The sequence below is a fragment of the Cervus elaphus genome, chromosome 7 (assembly GCF_910594005.1).
Source record: "Cervus elaphus chromosome 7, mCerEla1.1, whole genome shotgun sequence".
Lineage (NCBI taxonomy): Eukaryota > Metazoa > Chordata > Mammalia > Artiodactyla > Cervidae > Cervus > Cervus elaphus.
This window is the reverse complement of record NC_057821.1, coordinates 10191401-10205000: the sequence shown is the minus strand read 5'-3', so window position 1 is coordinate 10205000 and position 13600 is coordinate 10191401. Positions and strand designations below refer to the sequence as shown.

General features: G+C 43.5%; 1 protein-coding gene across 3 annotated transcripts in view; it reads right to left on the bottom strand.

The window, feature by feature from the left end:
• Positions 1–13600, bottom strand: part of UHRF1BP1 (UHRF1 binding protein 1) — a 73604-nt gene that overhangs the window by 17786 nt on the left and 42218 nt on the right. For all 3 annotated transcript variants that reach the window (XM_043907225.1, XM_043907226.1, XM_043907227.1), the window contains 7 exons: positions 13279–13471; positions 7847–7933; positions 7149–7319; positions 6613–6752; positions 3941–4082; positions 3231–3424; positions 1570–3026 (listed from right to left, as the gene is read on the bottom strand). In XM_043907225.1, the coding sequence (XP_043763160.1) occupies positions 1570–3026; positions 3231–3424; positions 3941–4082; positions 6613–6752; positions 7149–7319; positions 7847–7933; positions 13279–13471 (2384 nt within the window). The remainder of the gene's footprint in view (positions 1–1569; positions 3027–3230; positions 3425–3940; positions 4083–6612; positions 6753–7148; positions 7320–7846; positions 7934–13278; positions 13472–13600) is intronic.

The window sequence follows — 13600 nt, the reverse complement described above, 5'->3', positions numbered from 1 at the left end:
GATGATAAAAGTGATCAGAATATGGATAGCCTAGTGCTGTGGAACAGTTACATTTACAGGATGAAAGGAAGAGAGCAGCCAAGGAAAAAGATGACTACTTCAGAGACGTGTGAGTGACTGCGCAGTTACAAATGCTCCGGATGGACGGACTGGCAGGGCTGACTGCGCAGGGGGCCCTGGGGAAAGGGGCCTGAGCAAAGGCCACGGGCCTGGGCGGGGGGAGCGGTGCTGGTGCTTGAACGAGTCTGTGTTACGCACCTTTCTTTTCCCTCTCACCTCTGTCCCCACCCCTCACTCGTCTCCAGTTGGAAGAGGCAGCACATTTGGTGACTGGGAGCTCAGGCTCTCAGTCCTCACCCTAACACTCACAAGCGGTATGACCTCGAGCAAGTTTCTTACCTCTCTGAGCCTGTTTCCTCATCTGTAAAGTGGGGAGTGATATTAGTTCCTTCCTTATAGGGTTCCTATAATAATTCATTGGGTTAATATTGTAATATTTAGGACAGTTTCTGACACATAGAAAGCAGTCAATAAATGTTGCCTAGTATTATTATATAACTTATCGTTTAAGCTTTCCTTTTCTTTCCTCCTAGGCTACCTTGGCCAAGCAGATAGTAGCCCACTTGCAGGCTTTGCTTTGAGACCGATTTAAGAAAATCCTCTTAAACAAAAGCTCTAAATCCATTGATTTTCTCAGCAAAGATTTTCCATAGTTCTCATTACCTTTTCTGAAAGCACAGACACTCGTGGAAGAAATCTATACCTTCCCTCCCTTCTGATTGCACATTTCTGTTTTCTGCTTACTCCCTACTATAGCCCCAATGCCTAACACAGGGCCTCGTGCAGAGTAAGGGATCAGAAAATATTTGTTACATGAATGGATGAAATCCTCCCTTCTTTATTACCCTGGCAGACATTGATAGGTGTACCAGAAAGAGCAAATCCAAAGCTCCCGCTTTTCAATGTATAAAAGACAGGATCCATGGGCTCTGGTCTCTGAAGCCTCCATTTCCTCAGCTATGAATTGGGCTACAAACATCTGCAGTGAACTCCTCAGGCTGTTGTGGGATTACGTCAAATAAAACATTACACGAGGGCCCACAGAAAAGAATAAAATATCATACTGGCATTATTATTCTGATACAGTGTATCTGTATCAATAATAGGGAATCAGTGAAAGAGATAACTTGATGCTATGAAGCAATAAATGTTGACTTGAAAATTGCCCAAGACCAGACTAAGATACATGGAGGCATGTGAAAATTCATGGGATTCTGTTATTTTACTATAATTCTGGGTTCTCCCCCATCACAGGATTAGATGTAGTCCTGAAAAGAAAATCTCTGACTGAAATACCTATTATCCTCTAAATACCTGAAAGTTCTTCTGCTGCTCTCCAGACAGCTCTGAAAACTAAAGCCTTTGCCACATTAACTAGCCCATTTTACACACACTCCTGGACTACAAGCACTTCCCAGTCTACAAGCGTGCGTGGCAGGAGGCCCGAGCCCCGTGGCCACAGCTCGAAGGCAAAGATGAGGCGACTGAGGGAGGCAGAGAACCACTCACTTGGCCGGTGGCAGAGACAGCATCTTGTGCACGGTGGAGGTCATTCGGTCTCTGCCCAGGCTGAAGGCATCCTTGGTCAGGGACATAGCTTCCTTGGTGAGGTCCACGGTGGCATGCAGTGCCTCCTTGGTGGCATCCTTGGTCATGTGAATAGCACTGGATAATTCTCCCTCTATATTCTTCAAGGGGATGAGCTCGCCCTGACCATTCACAGCAGAATCCCTGCTCCCTGGGGCCTTCAACTCAGCTGGTGAGTCAGATGCTTGGGCTCTGCTCAGTCTCTTGGCCTGTAAGGAATCAACTGCCTCGTGGCCCTTCCCTGCCTCCTGCTGGGCAAGAGAACCTGCATCCTGTACTTCTCCGTTGTTGTGGAGAGGCAATGGCCTGTCCTGGGATGCATCCAGATGTTCAATGCCACCGTCTTCCAGAACCTTCTTGGGGCTTGCTGGGCCTTGTTCTGAGGAGGCGTCAGACTTCAGCTCCCGGTCCTCTGAAGCAGAGAGCTCTGAATCTATGAGGCTGGTGGTATCTGAACCCTCAGAGTCAGCCTCATCAGCCCCAGGGGGAGGATGCATAAGCAGAGCCACCTCCGCGCTGGGGAAGAGGATGCCAATGCAGGCCGTCTGGTTCTGCAGGGGAGCCCCCGTCATGGCCTCTGTATCCTTAGTCAGCTGCTCCTGAAGACCCTGCAGCACCTCCTTCAGGCGAAGGAGAGCCAGGTACTGGTAGTGGTCGAGCCGCAGGCGGACATGCGCAGGGGAGTGCACAAGCATGTGCACGCCCGCCGTGTCCTCCAGCTCCATCAGAGGCCCTTTGCTGTCCACACTGCCGCTGCCTTCTTTCAGGATCTCCATGACTTCCGGAAGGCCTGACAGGCTTTTCAAATCATGCTCAGTCTTTGACCTCTGATGGGACACAGTGTCAGGGGCAAGGGCCTCAGAATGGACAGGACTGCCAAAGCTGGCGGATGGTTTCAGCCTCCCTTCTGTGGCCATACGGAGCTTCCGTGCTTGCATTTGTTGCCAGCGGAGGGGTAGGCAGGCCCAAATGGACAAGGGGAAGGCGGCCACAAAGTTCAGTGTGCGGCCTTTGAAGTTCTCTGTTCCCTCAAAGTCCAAGGAGATCTGGGTGAAGTGGATGGACCAGAGGTCCTGGGAAGCCTTAAGCCTCTGAGGGGGGAGGACACTAGACTGTGGGAGGCAGGAATCTATCTGGAAGGCGTGATCTATAAAAAACATGTGCAGAAGGCTGAAGCCACCTGGTACCTTGGGAAACTGAACATAACTGGAATGAAAGAACTCAGTAGCAGCAAAACCCCGGAAGAGACTCTGGAGGTCTGGACGGCTACAGTGTGCAGCGTGACGGGTATTGGTGGCAGTCATGCCTGAGGCACACAGGACAAGGGACTGGGGACGATGCACCACAGCCCGCTCTCTCTTCTCCAGCGGGAAGCTCACCTTCAGAGAGAAAATGAGACCCAGTTCAGAATGGCCAGCTGAGCATCTCTGCAACCCACCATTAATACATGCGTGACAGACCACTTGGGTTGTAAAACTGCTTTCCTTCTATCCAATGGGCAGTGCAGAACCTTGAATTACAGTCATGGTAGAAATGCAACTGTGGCTGCCAACAGGGAACAGAAATCCCACTCTCTACCCTACCTTCAACCAGAAGGCATCCAGGCGGATGTCCAGATGTTCATCTTTCTGGCTGGAATCTTCCAGCTTGTAGATAGCTTTGAACTGCTCCAAGCTGCGGTACAAATCCAGGCAGAAGAGGTTTCCCCAGAGTAAGCTGACAGGATCCACAGTAAATGTCAGACCATTTAACTGAATGTAAAGATTGGGACAGGGAACTGGAAAGCAGAGAAAAAAGAATCGACATGAATGAAGTAGCAGCTTGACTCTTACTTACCAACTAATATTCATTTTATTACCAAGAGAGCAAAGGTATCGGACTTCGCTGGTGGTCCTAATGTAGGGGACACGGGTTTGACCCCCGGTCCAGAAGATCCCATGTGCCAGAGGGCAACTAAGCCCGTGTGCCACAACTGCAGAGCCGTGCACCCAGAGCCTGTGCACCGCAACAAGAGACGCCAACAGTGAGAAGTCCATGCGCTGCAGCCAGAGACGAGCCTCTGCTCGCCACTAGAGGAAGCCCACGCGCAGCCAAAGACCCAGCACAGCCAAAAATAAATAAATTAAAAAGAGAGAGCCAAGGAATCTTCAGGGCAGAGTTTTCAACAAAAGTGTGCTACACTAACTCAAACAACTAAAACTCCTAACCAACAGACTAGGAGCGGAGACTCCAAGGCTGACTATTGTGAACAGGATGAGTTAGACAGCAAGAAATGACCAGGGCAGATGCTTACCTGGCAGCTCCTGATTATCAGGGAAGTAATACTCTGTGAACTCAATATGAATGGCAGAGACCTGAGTAGGGAGGTTGTGAAGCTTCCGACTGCAGGACAGGAGTGTCGATGGCTTCTTACTGGGCTGTCCAGCTGTTGAAACCTAGGCAAAGACAAGTGGCTGTTAGCATCTGTACCGCACCCCAAACAGAATTTCCTCAGTTTCCTCTGAGGTAGGATAAAGCCTCTATAATTCTTCCAGTGTCTGTCACAGGGAGTAGAGTGATTTTCACATGGATGCCAGGCATTCTCACTCCTGACAAACACGACCTATGAGTTCATCTTTTTCATGAAAGGTTTGTAGTGGGGTATTCAGAGGAATTATATCAGACCATTACATCTACTGTGGGTAAGAATCCCTTAGAAGAAATGGAGTAGTCATCATAGCTAACAAGAGTCCGAAATGCAGTAATTAGGTGCAATCTCAAAAACGACAGAATGATCTCTGTTCATTTCCAAGGCAAACCATTCAATATCACAGTAATCCAAATCTATGCCCCAATCACTAATACCAAAGAAGCTGAAGTTAAATGGTTCTATGAAGACCTACAAGACCCTCTAGAACTAACACCAAAAATAGATGCCCTTTTCATCATAGAGGACTAGAATACAAAATTAGGAAGTCAAGAGATACTTGGAGTAACAAGCAAGTTTGACCTTGGAGTACAGAATGAAGCAGGGCAAAGGCTAAGAGAGTTTTGCCAAGAGAACACACTGGTCATAGCAAACACCCTCTTCCAATAACACAAGAGAAGACACTACACATGGACATCACCAGATGGTCAATACCAAAATCAGATTGACTATATTCTTTGCAGCAAAGATGGAGAAGCTCTATACAGTCAGCAGAAACAAGACCAGGAGCTGACTGTGGCTCAGATCATGAACTCCTTATTGCCAAATTCAGACTTAAATTGAAGAAAGTAGGGAAAACCACTAGACCATTCAGGTATGACTTAAATCAAATCCCTCACAATTATACAGAGGAAGTGACAAATAGAGTCAAGGGATTAGATCTGATCCCAAGAAGAAGAAATGCAAAAAGGCAAAACAGTTGTCTGAGGAGGCCTTACAAATAGCTGAGAAAAGAAGAGAAGTGAAAGGCAAAGGAGAAAAGGAAAGATATACCCACCTGAATACAGAGTTCCAAAGAATAGCAAGGAAAGATAAGAAAGCTTTCCTCAGTGCTCAATGCAAAGAAATAGAGGAAAACAATAGAATGGGAAAGACTAGAGGTCTCTTCAAGATAATTAGAGATATCAAGGGAACATTTCATGCAAAGATGGGCTCAATAAAGGACAGAAATTGTATGGACCTAACAGAAGCAGAAGATATTAAGACGTGGCAATAATACACAGAAAAACTATACAAAAAAAGATCTCAATGACCCAGATAACCACAATGGTGTGATCACTCACCTAGAGCCAGACATCCTGGAGTGCGAAGTCAGGTGGGCCTTAGGAAGCATCACGATGAACAAAGCTAGTGGAGGCGATGGAATTCCAGCTGAGCTATTTCAAAGCCTAAAAGATGATGCTGTGAAAGTGCTGCACTCAATATGCAAGCAAATTTGGATAACTCAGCAGTGGCCATGAGACTGGAAAATGTTGGTTTTCATTCCAATCCCAAAGAAAGGCAATGCCAAAGAATGCTCAAACTACTGCACAACTGCACTCATCTCACACGCTAGCAAAGTAATACTCAAAATTTCCAAGCTAAGCTTCAAACAGTATGTGAACCGAGAACTTCCAGATGTTCAAGCTGGATTTAGATAATGCAGAGGAACCAGAGATGAAATTGCTAACATCTGTTGGATCACAGAAAAAGCAAGAGAATTCCAGAAAAACATCTACTTATATTTTATTGACTATGCTAAAGCTTTTGACTGTGTGGATCACAACAAAACTGTGGAAAATTCTTAAAGAGATGGGAATACCAGACCACCTGACCTGCCTCCTGAGAAATTTGTATGCAGGTCAAGAAGTAACAGTTAGAACCAGATATGGAACAATGGACTGGCTCCTAATTGGGAAAGGGGTACGTCAAGGCTGTATATTGTCACCTGGCTTATTTAACTTATATGCAGAGTACATCATGAGAAACACTGGGCTGGAAGAAGCACAAGATGGAATCAAGATTGCCGGGAGAAATATCAATAACCTCAGATATGCAGATGACACCAACCTTATGGCAGAAAGCGAAGAGCAACTAAAGAGCCTCTTGATGAAAGTGAAAGAGGAGAGTGAAAAAGCTGGCTTAAAGCTCAACATTCAAAAAACTAATATCAAAACAAAAAGAAAACATAAATGAAAAATGAAAAAACAAAAAGAAAAAGAAAAAAGAAAAAAAGAATATCATGAAAAAAAAAAAAAAGAATATCATGGCATCTGGTCCCATCACTTCTCACTTCATGACAAAGAGATGGGGAAAAAATGGAAACAGTGACAGACTATTTTCTTGGGCTCCAAAGTCACTGCAGATGGTGACTGCAGTCATGAAATTAAAAGATGCTTGCTCCTTGGAAGAAAAGCTATGACAAACCTACACAGCGTGTTAAAAAGCAGAGACATGAATGAATGAACTGCTTCCCTGCCTCTTTGCAGCCCTGTTTCCCCATATCATGGGCTCCTTACCTGGTGGATGTCCAAGTCATCCACCCTTATGACCAAGCAGCTAGAGCGCAGGCGATTCCATGCTGGAGGCCGAAAAACTGTCTGCCGGCCCTGAGACGGGCTTCTTTCAAGGGGGTTCTTTCGAGGACTGGAGAAAGAATCTAGTAAAAATAAGAAGGTGGGAAAGAGATTTGGATACATTCAATTCTCATTATTAACAGAATTCAGAAAGTAAAAACTCTTTAAGATCGTTAACGGTACATGTAGAAAAGAGCTTGTCAACACTGGCAAGCTTCTGGAGGGAACTCAAAAATCATCTTCTCCTTCAGACCAAGGCAACAGAGATAAATATTGAATAGAGATGCTAACAACTGCTCTTCCTCATTGTAGCTCTGCCTGGAGACAAACAGGACCCATAAAGAAAAGAAGTCATGAATGTCTCTTGGTATGATAAAGTTAGCATCATTAGCCAGGCCAGTGCTTTATTGCCACTGGATACTCAAAGGCAAATGTCAAGTGACAAAGTTATGGGATTCCTCCAGCTCCTCATAACCCACCTACTTTCCTCCGGAAGGAAGAGTCTACTCCCAGGTGCCAGGGTGGTTTCAGATCTGTCTCCTCATGCCACTTCTCCATCTTACTCTGAAATTCTGTCACCAGCTTCTGCGCCCACTGGCCTCGGGTCTCCATGGCCTCACAGTGACGCACCCAATGTTTACAGCTATCACCTGTGCAATGAGCCAAAAAGATTTTAGTCTAAGATCATGATCCAATGTTTTAGTTTTTCTTTTCTATTGGTATAGCTTTCCATAGTTCAGAATCTGATCCCTCACCACCAATCCAAAATTCTCTAAGATAAGAAAAAATTATCTAGTGAGAGCACTCAAGCTCTTCTGGACTCAGTATGTGATTTTTCCTAAGGCTCCCTAAAGGCCAGCTGCTGACTGCTACTCTTTGCCCATGGACCACTGGAGAGGCTCTAAAGTTAGTGGAAGTAAGGGGCAGAGCACAGAGTCAAATGCCACATCTCAGGCACTGCCTCCCCTCCTACTTCTCATCAATGATAAACAGTCATCAACAGAAGACCCTGCAAGTTTCCAGAGATGTCCTCTTGAAAAAAGACTATAGCCAACACCTCTCTGAGCCTGTGCTGCAATCCTAGGCAACCTTCTGCTGGACAATCAGGGGTGAACTCAGGCATCAGTCTTCAACACCTCAGCCACACTAAAACTGCACGCATTCAGCATTCTCCTACCTGCCCAGTGGAAGGGGTAATAATCAAATGCCATCTTGCGAAAGGTTAGCTGCATTGCACCACCGGTGAGTCTGTTTGCAGAGACACCTACAAAGACAAATAACGGTGAAAAGAAGCATAAGAAACAAAGAGGCCTAAACACCACCTGAAGCACTGAAAAGTCCTCCTGAGGGTCGGCTCCCAGGCCTGGCTGATTCGTAAGTACAGCCAAAGGCTCTGATGGCAGCTGACTTGCGAGGCTGAGGCTATTCTCTTTTGAACTGCAAAGGATATACTCTATAAGTTTGTGTTTGTTTTTTTTAGAAAAGCATATTCCATTATCTCTGTAAATGGCTGCCAGATATCCAGAGAGACAAAAGAAGCAACAAAACTCAGGATTCCAGAATCCCAATCTTAGGTCTCCCACAGGCCCACCTGACAGCGTTGACAGACTGGTTCCCCCAAACCCGGCGATCCTGGTACTGCCGCCTCTCAACACAACACCTGGACAGGCATAAGCCAGACTCTCCAACAAACAGGGACCAATATTATTTCCTTTCATATCTTAGCTAAAACTGTAATATCAGACAGTCATCACACACTGCACAAACAAAGAATGATGGAACACAAAAACACCGCACTAACAAGGACATTATAAACACACAGAAGAGTGTACACAAATCAAAGTTTGTCTGCAATAAGTCAAATATTCTATTGTTTATCTTGAATTCAATTCTGACTAAATGAATGAACTTTCCATGTTTCTATCTTATCTCTCCAACTGGACTCTAAGCACTGTAAGAACAGGGACTATTTCTTCTCCATATGTGTGATGAAGGACACTTGTTCTGTTCTGCACTTCCATCCTATCCTTTCTACCCTATTTCCAGGTAAAGGAAAATACCGTGGGACCTTCTAACTGTCAGCTGGTGTACCTACCATCAGGGAGTCATTTCAATCCAGTCTAGGCACCACCACCCCAAGCTCTGGACTATTCACCATCCTACCAAGAGGTAAACCTACACTAATGTTACTGCTGCTCAACCTTTTTGTCATCATTAGTACCTCTTAGGAGCCTGTTTAGATGTTTTTTCCTAACTGCCCCGTCTCCATGAAATTTAATACCACAGATATACTGTCTATCATATGTACTAAAGCTTACTCCTTTTATTTAATGCAAGGTTAAGAAAGACTGAACAATTTTTTTAAGTTAGAAGTTAAATTAAAAGATTTGGGACTTCCCTGGTCGTCCAGTGGTTAAGACTCCACACTACCAATGCAGGGGGCATGGGCTCAGTCCCTGGTTGGGGAAGATCCTGCATGCCATGTGGACAAATAAATAAATAAAATTTTTAAGTTAAATTAAAGATTTAAAGCTAAAATATTGAAATTAATTTTATATTTACTGAGTAACTTTTAATGTAATTTATTTCTTATATAAATTATAATGTATAGAATCATGTATGCATTTTAGCAATTTATATAAATACATAAGTGATATAATCAAATTTTTAGTTATTCAAAATTATGTTTGAAATAAACAAAAATTTTTAATTAATTTCTTAAAATTATTTTTCATTAACCTTTAACTTTCACTTAATATGAGAAAATAACTTTTAGCTTAAGTTTGTTGTTGTTTGAGTCATTAAGTTGTGTCCGACTCTTTGCTTAACTAGATGTTAGATATTCATTCAGATGGTGTCATTTTTTCAACACAATTAAATTACTGACTTGTTGAACAATTTGTGGAATTAAATAATAAAATATAAACTATTTGTATTTAATTCTCAAAGTTCACAAAAGTACTAAGCATTAACGGGAATTCCCTTGCAGTCCAATGGTTAAGACTCTGCACTTCCATTGCAGGGGGCACATGTTCAATTCCTGGTCAGGGAACTAAGATCTTGCACACCACATGGCATGGCCAAATACCCCAAGGATTAAATATAATCAACATTGATGAGGCAGCCATTGGTACCCAAGAAGTATGTACAAGCCACCTCTCACCATCTGACTTTGAGATCAAGGATTTTGAAGACTCAAAGTCCTCTAATCACAGCCATCTATTTGCCATAGTTTATAGCCCTGATCTTCCATGAACTCAATATCAACATTGCTCATATGATACCCAAGCAAACTCAATAAGAGAAATTAAATACTAAGGAATAAAATTTTGTGAAATCGAGTTAAGCACTGTTATAGCTAAGATTTTTTTTCATCTCTACTCCTCACCAATTTTCAATGTCCAGAACAGGCACACATCAAGACAGAAAGCTCAGTGGCTGTTCAGAGCTGCAAAATGGGGACTGGCAGCTAGTGGGTACAGAGTTTTTTTTAGGGATGACAAAAATGTTCTCAAATTAGATTGCAGTGATGATCACATAACCCTATGACTGCACTTTAAAACACTGAGTTGTATATTCTAAATGGGTGAATGATATAGTATGTGAATTATATATCCATAAATATTGCGTGCATGCTCAGTCATTTTTGACTCTTTGCAACCCTATGGACTATTGCACTGAAGGCTCTTCTGTCCATTGAATGTTCCCAGCAAGAATACTGCAGTGAGTTGCCATTTCCTTCTCCAAAGTATCTTCCACCGAGGGATCAAACGTGTGTCTCCTGCATCTCCTGCAGTGCAGGCAGATTTTTTACCACTGAGCCACTGGGGAAGCCCATCAATAAATATATATCTGTTTAAAAGAAAAAAGTGAATTTTTATCTACTGACGGTGATAGCATCCCAGTTGAAATGCATGACCTAGGCTACTGGAGGGAGAGTGTTTCACAGCCATGCTCCCATGGGATTTATTTGGAACTAAAAGAACAATCGACTATGCAGACTGAACATATTAAAATACGATCCAGAATAAAAAAATCTAGATCAAATATAATTACCAACTATCAACATATATAATTATAAACACATAATCATATGTGACAAATAAATGGTAAATAATGTATATAAATGACTAAAATTCTCCAGTGAGATGGTGGGAAGAGGATAGCCTACCCTGAAGAGAGAGAAAGCAAGCTTCGGCTCACAGCCCTTAACCTGAGGGAAATAATTAAAGAGGCAGATGACACTCTTTTCCCCATCAACCACTCACCTCCTCCCGGAAGCCTGAAGGGTGAGCTGCTCCAGTTTGATGTTAAGAGACAGTGCTGCCCCACCCCAAACCACCCTGTCCTCAATGACCTACAAAGTTTCCAACAACATCACCTCCAACACCAAGGGATAGATAAGTGGGTCAGTCAGAGGCCCCAACATTCAGGCTATAGTGTCCTTAAAGAAAAAGCCAATAGATAAAGCCTTCAAGGAGTCCCTAGAGCAGCCCTGTCCAAAAGAACTTTCTGTGACGACGGACATCTTCTAGGGCCCATAGATTACTTGTAATGTGACTGGAGCAAATGAGGAACTGAATTTTTAACTTTATTTAATTTTTATTTTAATTTAAATAGCCACATGTCTCTCTCTATTTGCTCCCATATTGGACAGAGAGTTCTAGAGCAATGCTATCCAATAGAAATGTAACATAAGCCACATAAATAATTTAAAATTTTCTAGTAGCTATATTAAAAAAGGTTTTCTTTCGAAAAGTAAAATTAATTTTATTATTACACTTTAAACCAATACACTCCAAAGATTATTATTTAACATGCAATCAATATGAAAATAATTATCCAGGTATTCTGCATCTATTTTTTGTATTATATCTTCGAAATCCCATGTGTATGTTACACTTGTGGGATCTGGATCAGCAGGACTTCCCTGGTGGTCCAGTGGTTAAGACTCCACGTTTCCAATGCAGGGGGCATGGGTTTGATCGCTGGTTGGAGAACTAAGATGCCACATGCTGTATGGCATGGCAAAACGAAACAAAGCTTCACTCAATTTGGATCAGCCCATATTTCAAGTGCCCATTAGTGGCTAGTGGCTGCCATATTGACCAGGACAACTCCACTCCAGACAATCTTAGAGACCTTCCTATAACACGGAGTTCTTCCTTCTTTCTTCCCAAATCTAAGGGGAAGAATCAAAGTCACAAGAACTCCTTGTGTCCCTTGGCCTTTCACACAGTCATATGCCACATCTGGGTACGGTTGGCTGGGTGTTTTCCCTCTGTCTCATCAAAAATGTCCCTAAAATCCACCGAATAGATTAATCCAGCTTCATAAATAAATGGGGGCTTCAGGGAGAGCTAGCCATTCACATCTTAGTGTGGATTATAGAACCCTGCTACATGAAGAAGACGGCTCTACACCCTCATCTAGCAAGAGGATGAAACTCTCCACAATGTATTTTTTTTTTTCCACAATGTATTTTTAATGAATATTTCTGAAAGGAATCAACAAAACAAAACTCCAAAGTCTTCATAGTAACACTTGGAAGAAATAACCGAACAAAATAATAATTGTTTTAGCAAAGAACTTTCAAAATGAGTGGGTAGCAAACCAGTGAGTGGCAGAAGCCACCTTTACCCTGTCACCGCGCCTTCCAGCTCTCTCATCTTGGGAGTGGAGGGAGGCTAAGTCCCTTCAACACCAAGGCAGAGCAGAGTCAGAGGCAGTAGAGCCTGGTGACCCAGGAATAAAAGGTAGCTCGTTCCCCCGGGGAAGATGAGTCTCAGTCTCATTAAGAGGCAAACACAACCTCCAGAGACGAAAAGGCAGCAACAGAACAAGCTACCACACGATGGCATCTAAACCCAGAGCTGGCAGCAAAGGGGAGCCTAGGGGGAGCAAAGAGAACTGAAGGAACCAGCAGCAGAGAAATAATAATCCAAACACTGGCCTATTATTAAGGTCCTCCAAGTGCAGTATATTAACTCATTTGAGCCTGATAACAACCTGTGAGTAAGAAATGGTTTAATTCAAGTTCACAGATGAAGAAACTCAGAGAGGTGAAGTGATTTCCCTAAGACTTATAAAGGAAAGAAATGAGCCAATTACTTTTTCATTCTGAATAAATGTGTATGTGTATTTAATAACAATTGCGCTAATGAATGAAAAAGTATGACAAGAACACACTGTAACCTCTCTGCTTGGGAAGAACACATTTATATATAAATTGACTCAAAGATCTGAAAATTCTGAGGTTTCTTATAGTTGAATTTACCCTCTGGAAAGCTTATAATAGTGCTCAGCAATGCCCACTAGGGAGGAAAAAAAAAGTATACACTGCTTGGGCTCTATCCCTGAGGATTACAATTTAGTGAGGTCTGGGAAGAAGCCCAGCCCCTGTATTTTACTGTCTCACAGGTGGTTCTGTTGAACCCTAAAGGCTGACTAGCAGTAACAGAAAGCTGCCCCAGGAATGCTGAGACCCAAGGAAGACTGTGATATGCAAAGCCAACAAAGTACCCCAACAGATCTTGAAAAGAGCCTTGCATCGCCCAGAGCTGCAGGCAGTGATGGACCACCCACCCAGGCTCGGGCCTCATGGGGTACCTGGCTCTCGGGACTGGCTATCATCACAAACGTGCAGGTCCAGGCGCGAGATGAGCAGATGGTAGGAGGACTCTTTCACATCAAATTTCTCAAAGTACTGGCTGAGGCGGCTGCTGCTGCTACTGCTGCTGCCCTGGCTGCTACCAAACGCCTGGGCCCAGGACTGCTGCGCGCTGGGAGCAGGTGGGGTGATCTATGTGTGACAGAGAAAAACAAAAAGTCCAGACCCGGAAAAAAAAAGAAAAGAAAAAAAAAAAAGAACTCCAGACCCGGACAGCTTCCTCGCTGGCTTTCTTAAAGCTTTAGTTCGGCCTGAAGAAAA